The 27,591-nt window shown below is 35.6% G+C and overlaps 1 protein-coding gene across 4 annotated transcripts in view; it reads right to left on the reverse strand.

The window, feature by feature from the left end:
- Nucleotides 1-27,591, reverse strand: part of TMEM135 (transmembrane protein 135) — a 255,633-nt gene that overhangs the window by 152,620 nt on the left and 75,422 nt on the right. For 3 of the 4 annotated variants that reach the window (XM_017948833.3, XM_017948832.3, XM_017948830.3), the window contains one exon: nt 208-273. The exons of the other annotated variant lie outside the window; for it this stretch is intronic. In XM_017948833.3, coding sequence (XP_017804322.1) covers nt 208-273 — 66 coding nt within the window. The remainder of the gene's footprint in view (nt 1-207; nt 274-27,591) is intronic. 4 annotated transcript variants of the gene reach the window in all.

The following is a 27,591-nucleotide window of genomic DNA, read 5'->3' on the forward strand; positions in this document are numbered from 1 at the left end:
AAAGACAGTAATTTGTTTTCAACCTAAGATCTGGTTCCAATATGACTATGAATTAAAATGGATTTGTTCAGGTACATTCAATATTATATATACCAGATATCTCTCTATTTCTTAGACAAAGCATCATAGATTTCATCACATTTTATATTCTAAAAATTGCAAACTGTAAATTAACAACTAATAACTATATGAAAATTATCATCTTACTTCTCCATTTCTTAATGTTGTGATGGCTCCTCTTGCTACACCCATTCTGAATAGTGTTTCTGTGGCCTGTAAATTAAAAAAAAAAAAAAAAAAAAAATATATAATCTATAATCTCTCCTCAATTGTATATCCCACGCCCTAAATGTGAACAACATTCAAAACTATTATATATCCAGCAACTTCTAGGCAACCATCAATAAGTGGTATATGCCTATAGTCCTAGCTACTCAGGCAGGAGGATCGCTTGAGTCCAGGAGTTCAAGGCTACAGTGAGCTATGATTGAGCCACTGCACTCCAGCCTAGATGACAGAGTGAGACCCTGTCTGAAAGAAAGAAAGAAAGAAAGAAAGAAAGAAAGAAAGAAAGAAAGAAAAGAGAAAAGAAATGCAACTAGAGAACTATCTACAAGGCACACTAAGAGCTAGAAGTTATAAATTATACCCCAGAAATATCATTATCACAATCTTTTAAGAGTTCAAACTTAATTGTTTCAAATGGTTATTTTGATAATCTGGTATTCTTCCAGGACTATAGTTTCAAATTAGTTTGCTTAGACAAGTTTAAACCTTAGTTTAATGAACAAAAATTAAGTTCAAATTTAGCATTTAAGTTCACTTTGGAAGTTATCATTTATTCTGAATTTAGTTTCCATTTGAATTTAGTTCAAATCACTTATCTGCTACTAAGATACAGAGAGGAGATGAAGTAATTTAGTAATGTCATATATTAAGTGACATTACTTAATTAACCCCAAAATAGTTATTGCTCGCTATACACTAACAATGAACAATCAGAAATGGAAATTAAGAAAACAAATTCCATTTACAATAGCATCAAAAAAAATCCTAGGGAAAAATAAAACAAGGAAGTGAAAGACTTGTAATCTGAAAACAACAAAACATTGCTGAAAGAAATTGAAGAAGACACAAATAAATAAAAAGACATCCTGTGCTCATGGTTTGGAATACTTATTATTAAGATGACCATACAACCCAAAGTGATCTACAGATTCAATGCAATCCCTATTAAAATCCCAATGGCACATTTTGCAGAAATACAAAAACCCATCCTGAAATTCATATAGAACGTTAAGGGACCCCAAATAAACAAAACAATCTTGAAAAAAGAAGAAGAAAGTTGAAGGACTCACTTTCTGATTCAAAACTTAGTACAAACCTACAGTAATCAAAAATACTTGGTACTATCATAAAGATGGACATTTAAGACAATGGAATAGAACAGAGAACCCAAAAATAAATCCTTGCATATATGGTCAAATGATATTTGATCAGGATAATAAGACTATTGAGTGGGCAAAGGACAATCTTTTCAAAAGTACTTAAAAAAACTGGAAATCCATGAAGCTGTCCTCACAGGCCTCTGAATACACAAAAAATGGCTAAAACGTAAATTTAACGTTGTATATGTTTTACCACAATTAAAAACAATAGTTATTGCTATTTCCAATGCTTCCCCATCTTACAATTGCTGAGAATTTAGACCCTAATAAAACATTCTTTAGGATTGTACCTAAAGAGTATTTAATGGAAAATCCATTGATAGAGTGTAGAACACTGTAATATACAGAAAGAAAAGGATATTGATTTGTTAGTCTAGAATTTATTGAACAATTATTTCATAAGCACTGTAAAGGGCAAATTGAAGGAATTAGCAACAGAGTCAGTTTGACAATGCCCTTATTTTTACAGAGTTTACATCTAGGGGACAGTGGGAGCAAACAAATACAGAAATAAGTAAGTCATATGCATGTGAATATGGGAAATGAAAAACTTAAGCATAATAAGTATATGAAGAACAATGAGGTAGAAGGGATATTTTAACTAGAGTAAATCAAGGGTGGCCTCTTTTAGGAGAAGATAATTTGAACAGAAACTAAGTGAAACCATAAAGTGAATAGCCAGTATGGATATTACAATGATAATGACAGTAATAATTGCTGACACTAACTCAATACCTACTATTTGCCAAAATCCCCTCTACAACATTTCAACGTATGAAGTAATTTGAAAATTGGAGGAAAGAAGGTTCTAGTCAAAAAACCACAAGAGCCTGTAGGCAGGATCATACTTGGCATGTTTGAGGACAAATAAGATGGCCAGTGGGGCTGAAGGAAAAAGACTGCATGAGATGGTTGAGACTGCATGATGGTTGAGACCAGAAGAGGGTGCATGTTCCTCTGTTCAATATGTGCTTTTATTTTTCTAGCCTGGCATAAAAGGAATGCATTTCTAACCTTTAATGATCAAAAATATGTAAATCGAAGGATGCTCTACTAAACATAAATTTTAAGAATTTATAAACTAGAAACATCACAGAATTTTAAATTTAAAAACTAAACATACATCTAATAAAATCCAGGGGTACAAGAGGTGGAGAACTGGAGAAGGGGTAAGGAAACTGATATATGTGGGAGATGTATATAAAAAGATGCCTAACAGATATTATGGAACTGGACCTCAGGGTATCAGTAAGAACTATCAATATCATTTTGGTGTCATCAATGTATAAAGAGTTGGTTGTAACCAGAAACCTTGATGAGGCAAATCAAGAAAGTTAAAGAGAACAAAAGAACAATAGGAAATAACAACATATAAAATGAGGCAAAAGAAAAGGATACAGCAGGGTAGGCTCAAAAGTAACATAAGGGTCGGGTACGGTGGCTCATGCCTGTAATCCCAGCACTTTGGGAGGCCGAGGCAGGTGGGTTACCTGAGGTCAGGAGTTTGAGACCAGCCTGACCAACATGGTGAAACCCATCTCTACTAAAAATACAAAAAATTAGCCAGGCATGGTGGTGCACGCCTGTAATCCCAGCTACTTGGGAGGCTGAGGCCAGAGAATCGCTTGAACCCACGAGGTGGAGGCTGCAGTAAGCCAAGATTGCACCATTGCACTCCAGCCTGGGCGTCAAGAGTGAAAATTCATCTCAAAAAAAAAAAAGTAACATGAGAATCAGAAGGCATTGCAGAAAAATAAAATCCTAGAAGTCAAGAGTAAAGAATTTCAAAATGAAGAGAAGCCATTACGTTAAATATACTACAGTAATCATACAGACTTAACTTTACTCCTTCCAGAAATACTACAAAAATGACAGAAGGAAATAAAGGAGTATAAACCACAAAGAAAAAAAGAACACAATAAGGGAGTTGACAGAACACAAAAAATATCAATGAAACTTTGGAGCATGAACAAGAGAGTAACAGACTTAACAGTACAAAGGTAGCCATAATTTCACTCTCTGAAGAGTCAGAAGACATGCTAATTTGTTCAGCAGAACCTTAGGAATTAGAAGCATCAATAGAAAGGCACCAGAAGGCCAGAATGCAGGTAAGACTGAGAACTGGTGGACTGGCTGCAAAACAGTCTAAAAAGGAGTTAGACTCCTCTCTTCTTGTCTGCCCAGTTAAACACCAATCACTTCTCTCAAATCAAGAGAAGATTCTCTAAAGGGAATAAACCAGAGTGAGGATAATTAGGACAGGAGTGAAACACCATACTAGTAACGACGGGATGTTAAGTCAAACCATACATAGCGAATGTTAGGCCACCATCCATCCCAACTCACCACCTACTGTATCTCTTTCCATTGATCCAAAAGCAGTGGAACTATGCCTATATCCCAACCACCTTCCCATTCTCAAGGTAGCTAATAAGAGGATCCCTCTCTAGGGAAAAACAAAAACAAAAACAAAAACAGCCCAAGAAAAAAGACCCACATGATGCTAACTTTTGGAAATTACACATTGAAATACGTAAAGACCCACAAATAAAAACAGTGAGCTTCCAATAAGCTTCAAAGGAACTTTTAAATAAAAAGACAAACAAGAATCAATAAACATTTAAGGAATTCCTTTAATATGAAAGACAGAGCAAAATAAACACAAAAAAGAAATTTGGAATAAATAAATTAAATGGAAGATCAAAATAAATTTCTAAAAAGTACACACAAAAACACATCCATTGCAACCATAAAACAAGAATAGTATGTTATAAGAAAAGGAACACTTTAGAGAACTGAAGGACTCTAAGAAATTATAATAGCAAAACTATAAATTTTAGTAAAAAAAAATTCCAAATAAAAGTTGAGAAACTCTTCCAGGAATTCAAACAGAAAAACAAAGAAACAGAGTAGAGGATACAAAATTACACTAGGATATTTCTCAATACAAGGATATAAATTCCCAAAGTGAAAGAGCCTGCTAAGCACCCATACTCAGCACCGTGATTTTTTAGAGACCCACGTTAAACCACATCTTGAAATTTCATTAAACAAAGAAACAGGAATCAAAACAACCCGGGACTACTCAACAGCAATAATTGCAACTAGAAGACAATAAAATAATGCCTTAAAATTTGGAAGGTAAGCAATTTCTCACATAGAAATCTGTATTAATCAAACTCTTAATTGTGAAGATAATATAAAAATATTTCCAGATTTGCAAGATCTAAAAATATCTACCTCCCAGCCACATTCAGTAAAATACAGAGTAAATCCAAAAAGACAACTGGGATTCAACAAATTACAGAGGTAAATGGAAGTCCCAAGTAGTCAGACAAGACGGGAACAAGACAACAAACTTCAAGAAATGATGAAGCTCCACAGAGGGAAAAATATAACTGAAAAATTAGTAGGTGTTCTTGATAATACTGAAAGGAATCTTATGTCACAAAGTTAGGAAGTGAGTTAGTAATAGGTACAAAGAAACTAGGCAAATAAAAAGTGAGGCAGTTATTAACTATGAAAAAAACATAAGGTAGCAAGACAAGTTGTACAATGGCTCGGCTATGAGTAATTGTCACACAGTTGGAACAGAATATGCTAAACATTAAATACTATTTTAAACAAAATTTATGTATTACCATATCGAGAACATCCCCACACCACCCTTGAGTGTAAAGAAAACCAAATTCCCATCTTCTGTAGTAGAAAGTCAGTAATGTGTAAACCAAAACAAGAATAACAGTGTAGGTAAGTTAATCTAGATATAATGAAGCAACAGAGGAAATAAGGCAAAGACTGCAAGCGGTTGCCTCTGCACTGTAGAATTCATGTGTTAGAAGGGGTGGAAAAGAATACTACTATTTTCTGTAACTTTTGCAGCATACCATTTCACCTTTTTTTTTTTTTTTTTTTTTTTTTTGAGATGGAGTTTCGCTTTTGCTGCCCAGGCTGAAGTGCAATGGTGTGCTCGGCTCACTGCAACCTCCACCTCCCAGGTACAAGCGATTCTCCTGTCTCACCCTCCCAAGTAGCTTGGATTACAGGCATGCGCCACTACGCCCAGCTAATTTTTTTGTATTTGGCAAAGACAGGGTTTCACCATGTTAGGCTGGTCGCTAACTCCTGACCCTCAGGTGATCCACCCGCTTTGGCCTCCCAAAGTGCTGGGATTACAGGCATGCGCCACTGCGCCCGGCCACCATTTCACTTTTAAACTACACGTAAATATTTAATTAAATTTTGAAAAAAACTTTTATAGAAGTAATCAAGTGTCCAATAGGTCAAATACTTTACAATTTTAATAGAGCAGTGCAGATGAGAATATAGTTGAGGACTGAATGAGAAGATACAAATTGTACAAGTAAATGTGAAAAGTTTGACAATAAAGGTAAAGAAGGAGATTGAGTTGTGGCTAGAACGAGAATCACAGTTGAGAGAAAATTGGTAACAGGATATTTGTAGGATAGAAGAGATTTAAACACGTTTTTATTGGCTAAGTAGAAGTCAGTGTTCAGTAAGGTGGAAGAACTTACAGATGCAAGAAGGAAAATGGCTATGACTGAGAAAGATTCCTGTTTAAGACAGGATTAAGAACATACATAGCAATCTGTTGTCTGTGTTAAAAGGATGCAGGTGCAAGTATAACTAAACTCTCTTCCTCTCCCTTTCCCTGACCCTCTCCCACTGTGTAAATTTTCCCCTTTTCTCTTCCCCTTCCCCCTCCCTCTCTGAATTAGAAGAAAGAACAAGCCTCTGAGAATGACAAAGACACTAACATAAGGACAGGGGTAAGAGTATAGGAACACGTAAGTAAATAGAACACAGAATCGCTAAGTAGTACTTACGCTCAGCTAAAGTTGAAAAACACAAATCTTAGTTGTGGCATCAGAAAAATAGAAAGATTCACAGTTTAGAAACTGTCAGGACAAAGTTAAGCAAGGCTATACACTTTATTAGTAAAATACAGCATGTAATTTATAAATAAGAGCAAAATTTTTTCTAACTTTTTTTAAATGAGAAGAAAGAATCTCTGGAACATTTCTCCACATGCATAAACACACACACACACACACACACACACACACACACACAAAGATATGGGGGGAGTTGGTGCTAAGTTAGAAAATTTTTTAAATGTTTAAGGCAAACTGTTAAATTTTGTAAATTCAGCACATATGAATATAACTCCAACCCACAATTCATTGAAAGATTTATAATAGGCCAATAATGGGCAGGCGAAGGGTTATTCACATACTCAAACAAAAATTATAAATTTACTATGATAGTTTTTTTTAAAGCATATATAACTAAATGTTGAAAGGTCTATCTATTCTCAGAAATTTTTATTAAGAAATATATTTCTCACCCATTATGTTATTGTATTTATTCTATTCTTAATGATACATATATTAAACTACATCTTCAATCTTCCTGTTTCTTTTTTAATTCTATTTAATCTAGTGATATGATTTTAACAGTCCTCCTGTAGGTCAGGCTACTTACTTTATGTATTTGAGGAGCAAAAGGGGAAAGGTAGAGGCAGCAAGCACTTAAAATAAAGTATGCAATAATTTCTCAAAACCAGATCAAATTACGTTCTTTCTCATGTCTCAAAACCCTAGGCAATCTGAGGATCAAATTCTTTTTCGGCACCTTCTCCAGTAGAAGAAGAATACCAAATTCAATGCTTTGTTCCCAACTTATTTATTTCATCAGCTCTTCCCACCAACATTTTTAAGAATATCTCATTCTAATAGCATTCTGCCAATTCAGCTAAGCTTCCTTTGTTTCTATGGGAAAGCACTGAAGTGTACAACTTTCTTTTGACCTCTGCCAAAGAGATTGCTTTTTTATTTCCTTGTACCTAAACAACTACTAACAAGGGTCAAAAAAAATGAATTCAGAGCTAATTCTCAGCATTTGTAAATTTACCTATACCAAATTATTGATTGAAATGACTCTTTCTTTTGAGTTTTTATTACATCTAAGATGATTAATACTAAAAGCATTCATTCATTCTATGTCAGTGACAGGGGAAAATAACTGTCTACAATGTCCTTGTTTAAAAATAAGTTAACGGCCGTGTGTGGTGGCACACGCCTGTAATCCCAGCACTTTGGGGGACCGAAGCAGGCAGATCACGAGGTCAGGAGTTCAAGACCAGCCTGGCCAACATAGTGAAACCCCATCTCTACTAAAAATATGAAAATTAGCCGGGCATGGTAGTGCATGCCTGTAGTCCCAGCTACTCAGGAGGCTGAGGCAGGAGAATCGCTTGAACCCGAGAGGTAGAGGTTGCAGTGAGCCGAGGTCGCACCACTGCACTCTAGCTTGGGCAACAGAGTAAGACTTTGTCTCAAAAAAAATCATAAGTTAACAAGAGACTGTTTTAAATAACAGTGCTAGATAAGAGACTTAAGAGACATAAAACCTAGATGTAATAAATGCAAACTTCTGGATTGGACTTTTGTGTGTATGTTTTTGTGTATATGTGTGCAAATCAAAAAGATCTATAAAGATGCATGCTGAGGTGGTAACAGTAGTAATCTCTGGGTGATTTTCTTCTTTAGTTATTTTCTATGTTCTGCTATGCACACACACTGTTTGGTAATAATAAAAATAAAAAGTAACAATAACAATTAGCTGGGCACAGTGGCACATGCCTATAGTCCCAGTTACTCAGGAGGCTGAGGCAGAAGGATCCTTTGAGTCCAAGAGTTAGAGGACACACTGGGCAATATACAGAGACCTCTTCTCTTAAAAAAGAAGTAACAATTTTTGTTACACTAAAAGATAAAAGTTTTGTTTGTTTGTTTGTTTGTTTTGAGACAGAGCCTTGCTATGTCACCCAGGCTGGAGTGCAGTGGCACGATCTTGGCTCACCGCAATCTCCACCTCCTGGGTTCAAGTGATTCTCCTACCTCAGCCTCCCGAGTAGCTGGGATTATAGGAGCCCACCACCATGTCCGGTTAATTTTTGTATTTTTAGTAGAGACAGGTTTTCACCATGTTGGCCAGGCTGGTCTCGAACTCCTGACCTCAGGTGATCCACCCGCCTCAGCTTTCCCAAAGTGCTGGGATTACAGGCGTGAGTGACTACACCCAGCCAAGATAAAAGATTAAAGCAGAATTTTGGAACAATGTAAAATGTTGTAAGCAGAGGTAGTTTGAGTAACTGCTAAAGTGAAAATAACCAAACTTCAACAGAGACTCATGTTTCTATAGCCCAATACTTTTTAATTCATTAAACCAACATACAGTAAGTAAAATAAACAAGAAATATACACTTAATATAGAGTTAGTGGTTTGTTTGTTTGTTTTCCAAGATGGAGTTTCGCTTTGTCACCCAGGCTGGAGTGCAGTGGCATGATCTCAGCTCATGGCAACCTTCGCCTCCTGGGTTCAAGCGATTCTCGTGCCTTAGCCTCCCAAGTAGCTAAGACTACAGGCACACGCCACTATGCTGGGCTAATTTTTGCATTTTTTAATAGAGACAGGGTTTCACCATGTTGGCCAGGCTGGTCTCGAACTCCTGACCTCAGGTGATCCCCCTGTCTTGGCCTCCCAGAGTGCTGGGATTATAGGTGTGAGCAGTATGATTATAATACATTTCAATCATCATCTTACAATACCTTTAATCATGTAGGCATCATCTTAAAGAAAGATTTCAGTGGGTCAATTTAACATGCAATTTATAAATATAAATACAAAAATAGTTGTATTTAGCAGATATTTATTTCCTATTAGTCAGGCAACTAGATTTCTAGTTATCTCATTTCCAACTGTTTACTACTTGGGCAACCTTAGGCAGGTCATTTAAACTCTCTACACATTGATTTTGTCTGTAAGATGGTCACAGTTAATTTCAACCTGCCTGAAAGTGGTCAATGCAGGTATTAATATATGTGAAAACACTCCATAAAGAGTTAGAGGGCGTAAAACATTGAATCCAAGGTAAAGTTTAGTACAGTACTTTTTGAGATTAATAGATGTTTGACAAATACTAATTTTGCCTTTTCAAATGTAAAAATATGGGATGGATTAATGAAAAACCAAAAACAAAGGAACGCTAATCATGGCTGTGAATAGAAAAGCAAAAATCACCAGGTAGAGTGGCTCGCACATGTAAATAGCCTCCCAGCTACTCTGGAGGCTAAAGTAGGAAGATCGCTTATTTTCTAAAACATAAAAATAAAACAATTAGCCTGGCATGGTGGTGCACTACTCCCAACTACTCCAGAGGCTAAAGCAGGTTCATATACAATCAACCAATTTTTTTTTCTGAGACTGAGTCTCACTATATTCCTCCAGGCTGATCTCAAAAAACTCCTGAGTGCAAGTAATCCTCCTGCCCCAGCCTCCTGAGTAGCTGGGATTACAGGCACATGCCACCACACATGGCTTCCACTGATTTTTGACAAAAGTGCCACAAATACACAATGGGAAAAGGACAATGTCTTCAATAAATGGTGCTGGCAAAACTGGATTTTCACATACAGGAGAATGAAATTAGAGCCTTGTCTCACACCATATACAAAAATCAGTGCAAAATGGATTAAAGACTGAAACACAGGCCTGAAACTCTAAAACTACTACAAGAAAGCACAGGATAAAGACTAAACAACATTGGTCTGGGCAATGATTTTTTGAATTTGATCCCAAAAGTGAAGGCAACAAAAACAAAAATAGACAAATGGGAATTACATCAAACTAAAAAGCTTCTGCACAGCAAAGAAAACAACGAAGTAGAGAGACAACCCATGGATTGGGAGAAAATGTTTGCAAACCATCCATCCAATAAAGAATGAATACCCCAAATAGGTAAGGAGCACAAACAATTCAATAGCAAGAAAACAAAAAATTCAATTGAAAAAATGGGTAAGTGTCCTGAACAGACATTTCTCCAAAGAAGACATACAAATGGCCAACAGATATATGAAAAAAAAAATCAACATCAGAAATTAGCAGAGAAATGCAATTAAAACCATAATGATGTATCATCTCACACCTGTCAGAATAGCTTTTATCAAAAAGATGAAAGGTAAGTGTTGACAAGGATATGGAGAAAAGGGAACCTTTATATACTCTTGGTGGGAATATAAATTAGTACAGGCATTATGCAAAAAAGTATAGAAGTTTCTCAAAAACACTAAAAATAGAACTGCCATATGATCCAGCAATCCCACTGCTGGGTATTTACCCAAAAGATTTGAAATCAGTTCGTTGAAGAGATGTCTGCACCCCTATGTTCACTGCAGCAACTATTTACAATAGCTAAGTTGTGAAATCAACCTAAGTGTCCATCAACAGATGAATGGATAAAGAAAAGGTGAGGTATTTACACTATAGAATACTATTCAGCCTTTAAAATGAAGGAAATTCTGACATTTGAGACAACATGGATGAAATTGGAGATTATGCTATATAAGTCGTACCCAGAAAGACAAATACCATATGTTCTCACTTATATGGGGAATCTAACACAATCAAACCCATAGCAGAAAGCAGAATAGTGGTTACAGAGGCTGGAGGTGGGGGAAATGAGGAGATGTGATCAAAGGGTACAAAATCTCTGGAGAAATAGGGCTTTTTTTTTTCTTCTTTTGAGTTCTATTGCACTGCATGGTGAATACAGCTGATAATAGAGTAGAGCACATTTCCAAATTGCTAAGAGAGTAAATTTCAAATGTTCTTGCCACAAAAAAGTTAAGTAATTGAGGTAATAGATATGTTAACCAGCTTGATTTAATTATTCCACATTGTACTCATAAGATTATAATGTTGCTTTGTTCCCCATAAATGTATACAATTATGAATTGTGAATTTATAATAAAAAAGAAAAACCATACCCAGACACATCACAAACAACATTATAAAATCTAAATTAAAAAAAAAAAACTCTTGAAAGCAGCCAGAAAACACACACACACACACACACACACTTTCACACACAAATTATATACAGTAAAACATTATAGGTTAGATAGACTGAATTTCAAAGTATATTCCCAACTAGAAGATTAAAGGTAATACTTTCTTCACCACAAATGAAAAATTGACACTTGGAGTAATCCCTCATGATGAGAAACAGCAGTTCACATTACCAAACATTTCCCATGAAGGGAATGGCTTTCTTTCCTCAAAACAGCAAGGCCTGCAGGCAAATCAGCCTGCCACCTGTTTATATAAATTAAGTATTACTGGCACACCACCATGCCCATTTGTTTACCTATTGTCTATGGCTGCTCTCAAATTATAATAGCAGAATTTAATAGTTGCAACAGAGACTGTATGGCAGGCATAGCCAAAAATATGTACTGGCCCTTTAGGAAAAACAAGCATGCTAACCACTGATTTAATTTAACACAAAAACACCATATTTATCTACTCGGATAGGTATGCATTCATCAGGATAATTCATTGTAAATATTTACTTGTGTTTGTTTTTTTTAATAAGCAGTAACTTAGCAAATGCAATTTACAGCTCTACTAATAATTTCTGTAGTTTTTTAAATTTATACTATACTATTTTCCCAATATTTTTAACCAGGTACATATATTAGTTTTGAAATTTTAAAAGAAATTTATCAGGAACATCTAATAATGGTGAGGTAAAGGTCACATCATTTGTCTCACAGAAAACAATGTAAAATCTGGACAAAAGTATTTAAAACAATATTGGAAAAACAACAAAATGCAAGCAGAATTTACTCATGAAACACTGCTACTGCATAATATAAAAAATGAGTTTTTGCCTTTCTTGCCAAGGGGTGCTCGCCAAACTCCCCAGCGGTTCTGAGAGCAGAAAACTATACCCTTACCACATCAAAGTGGTTACATGTCAAATTTCAAAAATTAGAGCAACTATAGTTTAAGAAGGAAATTCTGGAGGGGAAAGATCCACAGAAAGACTGAGACACAAATTCTGAATATAAATTCTACTCAAAAGCTTGACTGACTGCTTAATTTGGCATACATACGGGAAATACTCAGGAGACTGACAAAAAGTCAGGCAAAAACCAGAAAGGGTTCTACACCTAAAAGACAAAGCTGCTGTGTGTTTGCTGCACCTTTCACTAAGTGTGTTCGGCAGCTGCACACAGCTCAGGTTAAAGAAAACAAAAGCCTACTGGCTTGAAGTTTCAGAGGGCAGAACCTAAGGCTGGAGGACCAGTTGGAAATATATAACATAAAATGTCCAATTTCCAATCAAAAACAACTAGACACACAAACAAACAAAACAGGAAAGTGTGCTCCACAGTCATCAGGAAGAAGAGAAGAGAAGAGAAGAGAAGAGAAGAGAAGAGAAGAGAAGAGAAGAGAAGAGAAGAGAAGAGAAGGGAAGGGAAGGGAAGGGAAAAAAGTCAACGAAGACCGAATCCAAATGGGTCCAGGTGTTGCATTTCAAAAACAAAGATGTCAAAATAGCTGTTATAAATACGGTCAAAAGTTATAAGAAAACATGTTCAAAAAATTCTTGGCAATATGTTATTTAATAGATGGATAAATAAGGAATTTCAACAGAAAAAGGAAACTATAACAAAGAACTAAATGGAAATAACTGAGCTAATAAAGTACAATCACTGAAATAAAAATTTGCTAGGTGAGCTCAACAGAATAGTTGAGATGGCAGAGAAAAACAATCAGTGATCTTGAAGAGATACTAGACATTTCTAATTTGAAGACGACTGAGGAAAAAAAGACTGAAGAGAAATGAAAGACTCAGAGACCAAGAAGTATCAAATAGTTCAACGCATGTAATTGAGGCTCCAACAGGAAAGGAGATAGAAAAGGAGGCAGAAAAAAAAAAAAAAAGAAAGAAAGAAAAGAAATAATTGTCAAAAACCTCCTGAATACTGAAGAAAAAAAAAAAAAGAGGAAGAAAAGAAGAAGAAAGGAGGAGGAGTAAGAAAAAAGGAGCAGAAGGAAAAGTAAAAGGAGGAGAAAGAGGAAAAGGAAGGGTAAACGGGAATAAAGGAGTACAAGAGGGACAGGAGAGGAAGGGGTGAAGGAGGGAGAGGGGAAGGAGGAGGAGGAGGAGGAAATCTGGAAGCTAAAAGAACTCCGAGGCGGGGCGCGGTGGCTCATGCCTGTAATCCCAGCACTTTGGGAGGCCGAGGAGGGCGGTTCATGATGTCAGGAGATCAAGACCATCCTGGCTAACACGGTGAAATCCCGTCTCTACTTAAAAATATATAAAAATTAGCCCAGTGTGGTGGTGGATGCCTGTAGTCCCAGCTACTTGGGAGGCTCAGGCAGGAGAATGGCGTGAACCTGGGAGGCGGAGCTTGCAGTGAGCCGAGACCGCACCACTGCACGCCAGGCTGAGCGACAGAGCAAGCCTCCGTCTCAAAAAACAAACAAACAAACAAACAAAAACTCCAAAAAGGAAAAACACACAAAGCAATTTGCACATGGATACATCATATTCAAATTTCTGAAAACCAAAGATAAAGAAAAAAATCTTAAAGGCAGACACTTTATACTTAGGGAGAGAAAACACAGTTAATGGCAGACTTCTCGACACGAATAGTAGATGCCAGATTGTCAACCCACAATTCTATATCCAAAAATAACTATTTTTGAAAAATGCAAATGAAATAATAATCGAGATAGGGAAAAACCAAAATAATCTTTTTCACACAAATCAGCCTTTTCCAGCAGCACTTACAGCACAGCTACATGAGGCTGCTTCCACAGTACTCCATCCACAGCGTCAAGCCAGGCTCTCCTAAACTAGTTGCTGCTTCTGAGAACCCCCTGCAGATGATTTCCACAGTAGCTTCAGCTGCACCCCTAGGCAACTCTCTACCAACACTACCAACATGGCAGGCATTTTCTACAGACCTGCTCTAGCTCATCCATGCTCTGGCAAGATTGGACTCTTCTACAGACCACCTGTGGCCCATGCCCTCTAGCAAGTTTCTACTCTACCAGCAAATCATGAGTGACAAACTCCCTTTAAAGAGATCTAAAGAAAAGCCTGAGGGGGTTTGGGGAGGAGGACCCTCTCTCGAGTCCTTGGTTCCTTCATTTGTTAACCTCCCCTAGCTTTTACCTCCTATTGCTAGATCCCTTAGATTCCTCTTGTACCCCTTTTAGTAATTAAGACATCTTTCAATAGCTAATTTTTCTTTATATTAAAACATAAAAGACTGCTGCTGTATAATGTAAGAACTGTGAGTTTTTGCCTTTCTTGTTATATTTTAATTTTTTTACTTTTAAATGTTTACATTTTTAATATTAAATTTTTAAAACTTTTCCTGTTCTAATAACTAATAGAGTTTCTGTCTGCAGGGTGGACACCGCTATGGAATGAAACTTCTTCAATTTGACAAGGGACAACTATCATCAGACTTATAAGTGAACAACTTTCTACCTAAAGTGAGAAATAAAGTCAGGATGGCCACTCTGACCACTTCTATTTGCTATTCTTCTGGATGCCCTAACCCAGTGAAATAAAACACGGAAAAGATATTATAAAAATAAACCACGGAAAAGATATTATAAAAATAAACATTGGGAAATAAGCAATAAAACTTTCCAAATGCACACAGGACATGACTGTGTAGGTAGAAAAATCCTAAGAAATGTTTAAGAAAGTGATCTAGTCATAAGTTTAGCCAACTCATTAAAAACAATGTACATATTCAATACACAATTGTTTTCTGTATCCTACCAAAAAACAATTTAAAAATGAAGTTTTAGAAAACATTTCCATTCCATTAGAATACAAATATATTAAACATTTAGGGATAAAGCTTAACAAAAGAAGTAAAAGATCTAAACACTAAAAACTGAAAAATAATGCTGCAAGAAATTAAAAACCTAAGAAAGTGCAGAAATATGCTATGTACATAAACAGAAAGATTTAATATTATCAAATCTCCTCAAATTGATAATAAAGTCAAAGCAATCTCAATCAAAACCTAACAGGCATTCTTGCAGAAAATGACAATCTGAGTATAAAATTTATATAAAAAACGCAAAGGATACAAGATAGTCATAACAATGTTAAAAAAAAAAAAAAAAGAACAAAGTTGGCAGACTTATTTCAAGACTGACTATAAAGATTCAAATAATCAAGACAGTGTGGTATTGGAATATAATCAGAATTCAAAAATAGACCCAACGCTATATGTCCAATTGATTTTCTACAAAGATATCAATATAATTCAATGGAGAAGCAACAGTTTCTTCAACTAACAGAGATGAAACAACAGAATTTCCAAATGGAAATATATAAACCTCAACCCATACCTCACTCCATAACAAAAACTAACTCAAAATAAATCACAGACTTAAACGTTGGAGCTCAAAACTTAAAACTTCTGGAAGAAAAACACTGCAAAAAACATTTATGATCATGATTTGAGCAAAGACATATTACATTAGGGGATAAAAAAATTAAAGAAAAAATTTCATCATTGCAGATTATACCATCCAAAGATGCCCATGCCAAAATATATATCCTATCCCACATGTGTATCTTAAAATGTGACATTGACTCTCCTCCATACATATTCCCTCTCCTTGTACCAGGGACCTTTAAAACTGCCTTTGTAACTATAGCATAAATAGAAGGAGGCAGAAAAGTGATGCTGATTAAGTCATAACAGGCAAAATGACTTCTGCCTGGTGTTCTCACTGTCTTTAGACATCATGCCTCTGGAGCCCTGAGTCACCATGGTACCTCCAATTACCTTAAAGCCACCATGCCAAGAGAAACTACACAGATATAGAGAGGTGTCCCCACTGTTTTAAAACACAGCTATTTGAATATCCCAAGCTCAAGTGCTAGTCATGTCAGTGAGTCTTCAGATGATTCCAGACCTTAGCTTTCAAACTACATCAGCCAAAGTCAAGTGAAGCTGTAATGGGCTGTCATGGTCAAACTATTTGACTACAGATTCCTGCAAAAATAATACCGCTGTTATTTTTAGCCACTACATTTTTTAGTGGTTTGTGACACAACACTAGACAACTAATTCATTGATAAAATGTACCTAATCAAAATTAAAAGCCTTTTGCTCTTTGCAGTCAAATGGTTTGCCCATGATAGCCCATTACTTAATTTAAAAAAAGAAAAAGCAGCTGGGCGTGGTGGCTTACATCTGTAATCTCAGCACTTTGGGAGGCCAAGGCAGGTGGATCACAAGGACAGGAGATCAAGACCATCCTGGCTAACAGGATGAAACCCCATCTCTACTAAAAATACAAAAAATTAGTCAGGCATGGTGGCATGCACAACTGTAGTTCCAGCTACTCGGAAGGCTGAGGTGGGAGAATTGCTTGAACCCGGGAGGTGGAGGTTTCAATGAGCCAAGATCACGCCACTACACTCCAGTCTGGGTGACAGAGTGAGGCTCCATCTCAAAAAAAAAAAAAAAAGAGAGAGAGAGAGAGAGAGAAAGAGCAAGCAACCCACAAACTCTGAAAAAATATCTGCAAATATATATGTGGCAAAGCACTTAAATTCAAAATATATAAATAACTCTTACTAGTCAAAAATAAGCTACACAACCCAAAAAGTTGAAATGACCAAAATATTTCAACAGATACTTGAACAAAAAAATCTACATATATTCATATACATACATATACATGAATATATGTACATATGTATACACATACCAGTATTTATGAATAGCCAAAGTCAACAAAAAGATGTTCAATATCATTAGTCTTTAGGAAAATGCAAATTAAAACCAAAATGAGATACCACTCCACATGCACTAGAATGGCGACAAGTAATAAGAATGACAATACTAAGTGATAGTGAGAATATGGAGATACTGGAACTCTCATATATTGCTGGTGGGAAGGCAAAATGGTACAGTCAATTTCGAAAACAATTTGTCAGTTTCTTATAAACTTATTTCTTATTAAACATACACTAACCATAAGGCCCAGCAATTCTATCCCTAGGTATCTACCCAAGATAAATGAAAACATATATCCATTTATATGAACTGTAGAAAAGCCAAAATTTTAGTGACTGGTGGTATTGATGACTTGGTGGTACACCACCAAGTGACTGCTTGGGATCTAGGACGTGGGGAGAGAAACTACAAAGGGGAAAGAGGGACTTTTTAAAGAAGAGAAAATATTCTACATCTTGATTGTGCTTATAGTCACATGACTATAAACATTTGCCAAAACTCATCAAACTGTAAACTTAAAATACATGATGTTCATTAAATACAAATAAGGCTGTTTTCTCAAAACACTACCTGTCCCTCCTCCCCAGTCCCACCCAAAAGTAGTTCTCAATTCAGTGGTAATTCAATTCCCACTTATCATTGGGAAAAACCTGGGTACTACATTAATGAAAATTTTTTTAGGAAGGACACATATGCTTTAGACAGAGATTCATACTCTTTAGAGATAGATTTTATCTTAAATTCATATAAACTGTGAGCAGAGGTCAAAGCTGCCCAAAGCAACAGAAATACTAAAGCCAGTAATAAATGCTAGAGATGAATAATCCAGGAAAGACAAAACAGAGCCTGCATGTCATACTCGTAGGTATGCTGGGGATCCAAGATAAGTAAGTTATGAAAACCCTGCATTCCACGCAGAATTCTACACATGTCACCAATTAAGAACCACTGCTCTAGTATACACTTAACTTGATAATGAAGAAAAATATGTACTCTATATAAAAACCAGCAAGTTGGCAAATAAGCATTGCCAATCTCACCTTTACTTGCAGATGAGTGTTCTTGTACCTGTGTTCCCACCCACCATTTGTCCAAGCAAAAAGTTAAGAGTCCAACCTGAATCCTTCTTCTGCCACAATTTATCATACTATATGGTAACTACGTATTCATTTACAATTCTCACTAGAATATAGATTCTATTTCACCAATATACCTCTGCCACTTACACCTGATAAATAATAAATATTGAATAAATGCAAGATATAAGAGCTAATGAGTAAGTCATTGTTTGGACTATGTCAAGTAAGTGCTTATTTACTGATTATATTGGGGTATGTGGTTTAGCAAAGTATGAACAAATATTTCCTTAACTACATTAAAGCAATTTCAAATGCTGAAAAAATAATTCATTAGCTTTTCCTGTTAATGAAATCAGCTTGGAGCTGGGCACAGTGGCTCACGCCTGTAATCCCAGCACTTTGGGAGGTAGAGGCGGGCAGATCACCTGAGGTCAGGAGTTTGAGACCAGCCTGGCCAACATGGTGAAACCCCATCTCTATTAAAAATACAAAAATTAGCCGGGCATGGTGGTAGGCACCTGTAATCCCAGCTACTTGGAAGGCTGAGGCAGAAGAATCACTTGAACCCGGAAGGCGGAGGTTGCAGTAGGCTGAGATCATGCCACTGCACTCCAGCCTGGGTGACAGAGTGAGACTCGGCCTAAAAGAAAAAAAAAAAAAAAAGAAATCAACTTGGTCTTTTTAAATATCATAAATGTCTAATCTGTTTTCATTCAGTACACAGGAAATATGCATTACACATGGAGACAATGGACCTTAACAGCGGTTTTAAGAAGTAACAGTGTGTTACTTCTGTTTAGAGATGTGGGCTGGTAAGTAATTCAGGGATTTAAATGATAAGCAGATGGTTTCTTTCCAAATTGAGAGCAATGATCTGGCTCTAAAGAAGAGTGTACTTTTGTAAATATATGTTCTGTCATGTTTTACCCAATGTGACATGACGTAACAACATACTATGTTATGTCCTGCTTTGCTTCTTTTAACATAATAAAACTTAACAAAAGAAAAGCATGAGGTTTTTTTCTCCACAATGTCATCTTCTTACACTTAAGTCAAAGCAAACAAAAGATAATAATAAAAAAAAAAGCTGAGATTTAGAGTTATACTTCAACTATGTTTCAAAACAAAATAGAGTCTCTCTTCCTATCAGAGCTGAGCTTTCTCAACCATTAAATGGGGATAATACCAAATATTATAATAATTGAGAGTCTGTTTAACTTCATATTTGAGAGTAAGGAATAAAAAATTTTATCTAAATTTCACCTTTCATTTAATTATCATAAATTTTTTTAAGTAGGCAAACTTAGCATATGTGATAAATAATTGTTGGATGATTATACAACATTCCTCTTCCTTCCTCCAGTTCCTTCTTCTGTTCTCACAAAAAAGCTGATTTCATTTTGATAATTCATCTTCTTTTACAAAGACATTCACTTAATTAAGTCAATAATAGTATTCCCATTCCTTATGTCAGTGATTTTTTTTTTTTAGATATAGGCATATAATGCCAGAGATGAAAAAGGTTGTTACATAACAATAAAAGGGACAAATTATCAACAGGACATAACAACCTTAAATGTTTATGCATCTAAAAACAGAGCTTTAAAATGCATGAATCAAAAACTGACACAACTTCACAATCAAATATCACAAATCCATAACTATAGTCAGAGATTTCAACACCCTTCTCTAATAATTAATAGAAAAAGTAGAGAGAAAATCAGTAAAGATGTTAGCCTGGTAAAAAAATACTATCAATCAACTTGATCTAATTGATGTTTATACAGCATTGCACTAAACAAATGCAGAATACCCTTTTCAGAGCCACACAAGGCATTTGCTAAAATAGACTATAATCCAGAAAAGAAGAAAGAAGGCACAGATTACCATTATCAGGAATGAGGTGACATAAACTACAAACTCTTCAGAAATTAAAAGGATAATGAGGAATATTACGTACAATTTTGTTTCTATTAATTGACAACTTAAATGAAATGGAAAACGACAAATTGCTTGGAAGACACAAACTACCACAGCTCTCACAAGAAGAAATATATAGCCTAAATAGCATTACTGTCTTTAAAAAAGTAAAAAAAAGTTGAAATAGTAGTAAAATATCTTGCCAAAGAAAAAAAGATCAGATTGCTTCACTCATAGATTCTACCAAACATTGAAGGAAGAAATAATTCCAATTCTCAAACCTCACCTAGGAATTTGAAAAGAAAGAAATTCTACTTAACTCTTAACTCATTCTTATGAGGGCAGTGTTGCCTAGACAGCAAAACTACATGCAGACATTAACAAGAAAACTACAGACCAATATCCCCCATGGACATAGTTATAAATGTTCTTAAGAAAATTTGAGCACACTGAATCCAACAATATATAAGAATAATAATACACCAAATGGGATTTATTCTAGGATACAAGGCCAAACATCAAGCAATGTAAATCACTATATTAAGCTAAAAAAGAAAAAGCACATGATCATCTCTACAGATACAGAAAAAGCATCTGACATAAACTTCCATTCCAAAATTTTTTTAACTCTCATAAGGCATACAGATTTAAAAAGAAGTAAAATTTTCTCTTTTTCTTAGATGACATGCTCATCTATGTATAGGATACTATGAAACATACCAAAAAGAAGCTACTAGAACTAAAAATTGACTTTAACAGAGTTGCAGGATATAAGATCAATATACAAAATCAATAGCAATGAATAACTGAAAATTCAAGCTAATAAAACAACACTATTGACAACAGCATTAAAGAATATTAAATACTTGCGGTTAAGTTTAACAAAAATATGCAAGACCTGTACACTGAAAAGTAAAAACACTGTTGAGAAAAATTAAAGAAAACATAAATAAATACAGAACTATTCAATTTTCATTAGTCAAAATACTCAATATTGTCAAGATATTAATTCTGCCAAAATTGATCTAGAGATTAAATATAATTCTAATAGATATTTCAAAGGCTTTTTATACAAAAATTGAAGAGCTGTTCTAAAATTTACATGGAAATGCAAAGGACCTACAACAGTCAAAAACAACACTTAAAGAGAATATAATTGGAAGACTAATACTACATGACTGCTAAAGTTATCACATACCTACAGTTATCAAGACAGTATGCTTTGGGTTTAAACAAAGACTAACAGATCACTGAAAGAAATGAGAGTCCAGAAAGAGACCTACATATAAGTGTAAAATTGATTTTTCAACAATAGTGCAAATGAAATTCTGAAAAAAAAGATGAACTCTTCAACAAATGGTGCTAGAACATTTGTTTAACTATATGCAAAAATAATGACATTAAATGAACTGTGATCGATACTTTACACCAAATACAAAAGTTAGGGCAAACTGTATCACAGAGTTAAATGTAAAATCTAGAACTATGAAGTAAGAAAACATAGCAGAAACTCTTATGAGCTTAGATAAGGCAAAATTTTCTTAAATACACATCAAAAGTGAATCAATAAAGAAAAAAATTCACAAATTAGATTAAATCCAAATTTTAAACTTCTACTCTTTAAAAGACATTGTTTAGAGAACAAAAAAAGAAGCCACAGTATGGAAAAAAAATTTTACAAAATATAGATCCAATCAAGGACATGTATCCAGAATATATAAAGAGCTCTCAAAGCCCCATAATAAGAAAAACAATCCAATTTTAAAATATGCAATAGTTTTGAAAAGACAGTTCACTGAAAACAACCTATGATACTTAATAATCACATAAAAATTTAACTTTTTATTCATCATCATTAGTCATCAGGGAAATTCAAATTAAAGCCACGATTGTATACCTATTAGTAATGGCTAAATTGTAAAAGACTGGCCATTCCAAGTGTTAGCATAGATGTAGGGCAACTAGAACTCTCACACAGTGCCAGCATGAATGTAAAATGGTATGATCACTTTGGAAAACAGCCTAGCCACTTCTTAAATATTAAAGCCATACAGCTGGTGCAGTTGCACATGCCTGTAGTCCCAGTTACTCAAAAGGCCAAAGTGGGAGGGTCACTTGAGCCCAGGAGTTCAAACTCAGACTGGGCAACATTGTGAGACCCCCATCTCTACAAAAATAAATAAATAAGCCAGGCACGGCGGCACATGCCTACAGTCCCAGCTACTCCAGAAGCTGAGGTGAAAGGATCATCTGAGCCCAGGAGTTTACAGTTGCAGTGAGATGTGATCATGCTATTGCACTCCAGCCTGGATGACAGAGCAAGACCCTGTCTCTAAAAACAAAACTAAACAAAATTTTAAAATACTAGTCATGTGCTTTCCATATAACCTCCACTATGAGCTTTATTGTGTACCCCCCACCCACCAAAATATATATATGCTACAGTCCTAACCCCCAATATCTCAGAATGTAACTGTATTTGGAGATATGATCTTTAAGGAGATAATTAAGTTAAAATGAGGTCCTTTAGGGTGGGTTCAAATTCAATATGACTGGCGTCCTTACAGGAAGAAAATATTTAGACATGGGCATACACACAGAAAAAGCCATATGAAGACACAGGGAGAAAACAGCCATCTATAAGCTAAGAAAAGAGGCCTCAGAAAAAAGCAACCTTGCCAACACCTTGATCCCAGACTTCTAGTTCTACAACTGTTAGAAAATAAACCTCTGCCGTTTAAGCCACACAGTCTGTGTTACTTGTTATGGCAGCCCTAGAAAACTAATATAATTACCACACTCCTGGAAAAAAAAAATGAAAGCATATGCCCATACAAAGACTTGTATGTGAATTCTGTAGCAGCTTTACTCATAATCACCAAATCCTAGAAACAACCCAAATAACAAATAGAAAAAGGAATCATGACAGAACCAAATAACAGAATGCTAATCAGCAATAAAAAGGAATGAACCATTGTTACATAAAATAAAATATATGAATCTCAAAATAATTATGCTGAAAGAGGCCAGATAAAAAAGACAGTATGTACTGCATGATTCCATTTATATAAAACTCTAGAAAATGCAAACTAATCTGTGGTGACAGCAGATCAGTGGTTGTTTGGGAAGGTGGGAGGGAGAAGCTGAAAGGAGAGATTACCAAGGGAAGTAAACTTGTAGAGTAATGGGTATGTTCACTACCTTGAGTGTGGTAACAGTTTCATGGATATATACATATGTCAAAACGTAGCAATATACTTTACATATGTATAGTTTTTATACATCATTATACTTCAATAAAGTGGTTTTGTAAAGAGGGATCAAGAGTAAGTAGCTTTAGAAAAAGTTGACATGGTCTATGATTCCGTTTATACAAAAATCTAGAAAATATAAACAAATCTACAGTAATAGAAGGCATCCATGAGGTATGTGAGTGGTGGGGAGGACTTACCAAGGAACATGAAGAAATTTTGGGGATGATGTTTTAGGTCCATTGTCTTATATGTGGTGATGGTTTCGTGGGTAAATAAACATGTCAAAACGTATTGAATTGTATTTTTAAATACAGTAGTCCAGCCTTTTCCTCATTCTCACTGTCTGCAGTTTCAGTTATCCATGATCAACTGCAGTCCAAAAATATTCAATGGAATATTCCAGAAATAAACAATTCATCAGTTTTAAATTGCTTGTCATTATAAGTAGTATGATAACATCTCAAGCTGTCCTGCCCCCTCTCACCTCAGGATGTGAATTATCCCTGTCCAGGTATCCATACTATGGATGCTATGCACCAGTTAGCAATTAGCCCTCTCAGTTATCACATCGACTGTCCTCGTATCATGATGCATGTATTTGAGTAACTCTTATGTTACTTAATAATGGCCCCAAAGTGCACAAATAGTGGTGCTGGCATACGGTTATAACGGTTCTGTTTTATTATTGTAACTAATCCCTTATCGTGAAAAATTTGCAAGATAAACTTTATCATAGGTATGTATGTATAGAGAAAAAAACATATCATCGGTATGTATGTATAGGGTTTGGTACAACCTGCAGATTCCAGCATCCACCAGGCGTGTTGGAATGTATCCCTTCTGGATAGACAGGGACTACTGCAAGCCTATTTTATTAAATATTAAATAAACTTCAATAGAGTTGTTAAATACTAATAATTGTAGTTAGCATAACAAAGATCTAAACAGACAAAATGTCATATATTGAGAAGTTTATCTCTGATTATCCTTCATTAAGAATATTAAAAGGGTCAAGACTACCTCAAAATCAAAGTTTAATTTTGTTAGTATTATACTACAATGAATCCAATATCATGTACATTATAAATAATAGTGATAATAGTAAAGTCACTTATATATATATTACTAATTAACTCTTAAATCATAAGGACTTTCCATTAATTCTTGCATATAAGCCGGGCTAGCCTATATAAGCCTATTCAAAATTTTAATAACAATAATAATTTTTAAAAACATTAATTAACCTTTCTAAGTGCCAATCATTGTTTTATGTACTGTATGTGCTATCTCAAGTAATGTTCACCATACGCTATGACAGCAGGCACCAGCGACTGGTTTCGTGGAAGATAATTTTTCCATGAATCAGCCGGGGGCGGCAGGGGTGGGTGCAGATAGTTTTAAGATGATTAAGGCACATTACATTTATTGTTCACTTTATTTGTCTTCTTATTACATTGCAATACATGATGAAATAATTATACACTCACCACAATGTAGAATTAGTGGGAGCTTTGAGTCTTTTTTCCTGTAACTAGATAGTCCCATCTGGAGGTGACGGGAGACAGTGCCAGATCATCAGTCATTAGATTCTCATAAGGAGTAAGCAACCAGATCCTTCACATGCACAATTCATAAAAGGGTTTGCTCCTATGAGAATCTAACGCTGTCGCTGTTGCTGTCACTGATCTGACAGGAAGCAGAGCTCAGACGGCAATGCAAGCGATGGGGAGAGGTTGTAAATACAGACGAAGCTTCTCTCATTCGCCTGCCATGCACCTCCTGCTGTGTGGCCCAGTTCCTAACAGGCCACGGACCAGTACTGCTGGGGACCCCTGCCCTGTGAGGTATGTTCTATTTTAACTTTGTTTTATAGGTAAGGAAATGTAGGCATAGAGAAGTCACTTTCCCAGGGACACACTGTATGTGGCAAACTCAGGATCACAAATCAGGTACTCTATGTACAAAGCCCAAGTGAGTTTATAATAATCACTATGCAGTATGTCCTCTCATGAAGATTAAATTATTTTCATAATATAATTATTAGGCAAATAATTATTAATTTATTCATCACTGAGCAGTTGAATGTTAACTGTGGGCCAGGCATACAGCATTGCAGATATAATAGTATACATAACACATTCCCTATCCCCAGCAGACCACACTCTAGTGAGGGATACACACCAAAAAACAATCCTCCCATTCTGAAAAATGCAAAACTATAGAGACAGTAAAAAGTGGCTGCAACGGATGAATAGGTGGAGCACGGGGGATTTTCAGGGCAGTGAAACTATTCTGCATGATACCGTAATGGTGGATATGTGACATTATGCATTTGTCCAAACCCATAGAACTATACAACACAAAGAATTATCCCTAATGTAAACTATAAACTTCAATTAATAATAAGGCATCAATATTAGTTCATTAACTGCATCAAATGTAATGCATTCATGCAAGATTTTAAAAATAGGAGAAAGAGAGTAATATGGGAACCCTCTGTACTTTCCACTCAAGGTTTCTACAAAGCAAAAACTGGTTTAAAAAAATAAAGCCTATCAGCACAATAGGAAAGGTATACATAAATAAATAAAACCTAATTTGTAAAAGGATATATGTACAATCTAAAAATAAAGAAGAAACCAGAAGGTCACATCCCAAGGCTAAAAAAAAAAGAAAAGAAAACTGTAACTAAACATAAAAATTAGAATTAGCACCTTTTATACAACCCAATTTATTTAATCCATATAAAAAATTGGTGAAATTAGGTCACTCTAATAATTGGAATTTAACTCATTTTAAAACATCTAATGAGCCAGGTACAATGTCTCACTCCTGTAAACCCAGCACTTTGGGAGGCCAAGGTAGGAGGAGAGCTTGAGGCCAGGAGCTCAAGACCAGCCTGGGCAACTATCGAGACCCAGTCTCCACAATTAAATAAAACATAAAAAGAAATTAAAATTATAAAAGGTTTAACAGCTACTCATCCTATACTATACTCCCAAGAGACATTGATAATGATGGTGATACCCAGATACACAGTCTAATCTCTATAATCCATGAAAAGGACAGTAGGGAAAGAAGAGGGGATGGCAGGACACAAGGAGGAACTGTCAATATGAAAGACCATTTTTCCACATCAGGAATTAGTCATATGATTTCTAACATGATCTCAGGAGAACATTACTTTCAAAGAGGTATGTCCTAACTTCCAGTTTGTTCATCCAGGTCCTCTTAGGAAAACAACAGAAAGATGAAATTTTATGTCCTTCACTATCATTACTATCATCCTTATCATAGAATTTATTGATAAGCATGAAAGCAAAAAGCAAATGAAACAAGATCAGCAGAGAAGGGGATGGAAAGAGCCTGGGCCCTTGATATCACTGAATCCTGGAACTGGTACTCTCAAGACTCCTTGTAATTTACTTAAAAAAAAAAATGCTGGAACTGGTACCCCCAAGACTCCTTATAATTTACTTTAAAAAAAAAATGTATTTATACTGCAAGTCACTTGTAGTTACGTATCCTGCTACTTGTATCCAAAGAAATCTAGAAGCCCACTGAAGAACTTGCCTCAATTTATTAAAATAAAATCATTATCTTGGAGTATACACTCTGCATTCCTATATTCTTTGTTCTAGATGTCTGGAGAATTATTAAATCATTTCCTGAATACTTACATTCTATTAATTTAGGGTTCATTTTTTCCAAAGACAGAATGTAAGCAGTTGTATAGTATTTATGATAAAAACATTAAGAAATAATGGCCGGGTGCAATAGTCACACCTATAATCCCAGCACTTTGGGAAGCTAAAGAGGGCAGATCACCTTAGGTCAGGAGTTTGAGCCCCAGCATGGCTAACATGGCGAAACCCTGTCTCTACTAAAAATAAAACAATTAGCCAGGTGTGGGGGCACATGCCTATAAACCCAGCTATTCAGGAAACTGAGGCACGAGAATTGCTTGAACCTGGGGAGCAGAGGTTGCAGTGAGCCCAGATGGCCCCACTGCACTCCAGCCTGGGCGACAGAGCAAGATTCCATCTCAAAAAAAAAAAAAAATTAAAATTGGCCAAGCATGGTGGCTCACACCTGTAATCCCTGCACTTTGGGAGGCCTAGGCAGACGGATCACCTGAGGTCAAGAGTTCGAGACCAGCCTGGCCAATATGGTGAAACCACATCTCTACTAAAAATACAAAAATTAGCCAGTCATGGTGGTGTGC

Source organism: Papio anubis, chromosome 12 (genome assembly GCF_008728515.1).
Source record: "Papio anubis isolate 15944 chromosome 12, Panubis1.0, whole genome shotgun sequence".
Classification (NCBI taxonomy): domain Eukaryota; kingdom Metazoa; phylum Chordata; class Mammalia; order Primates; family Cercopithecidae; genus Papio; species Papio anubis.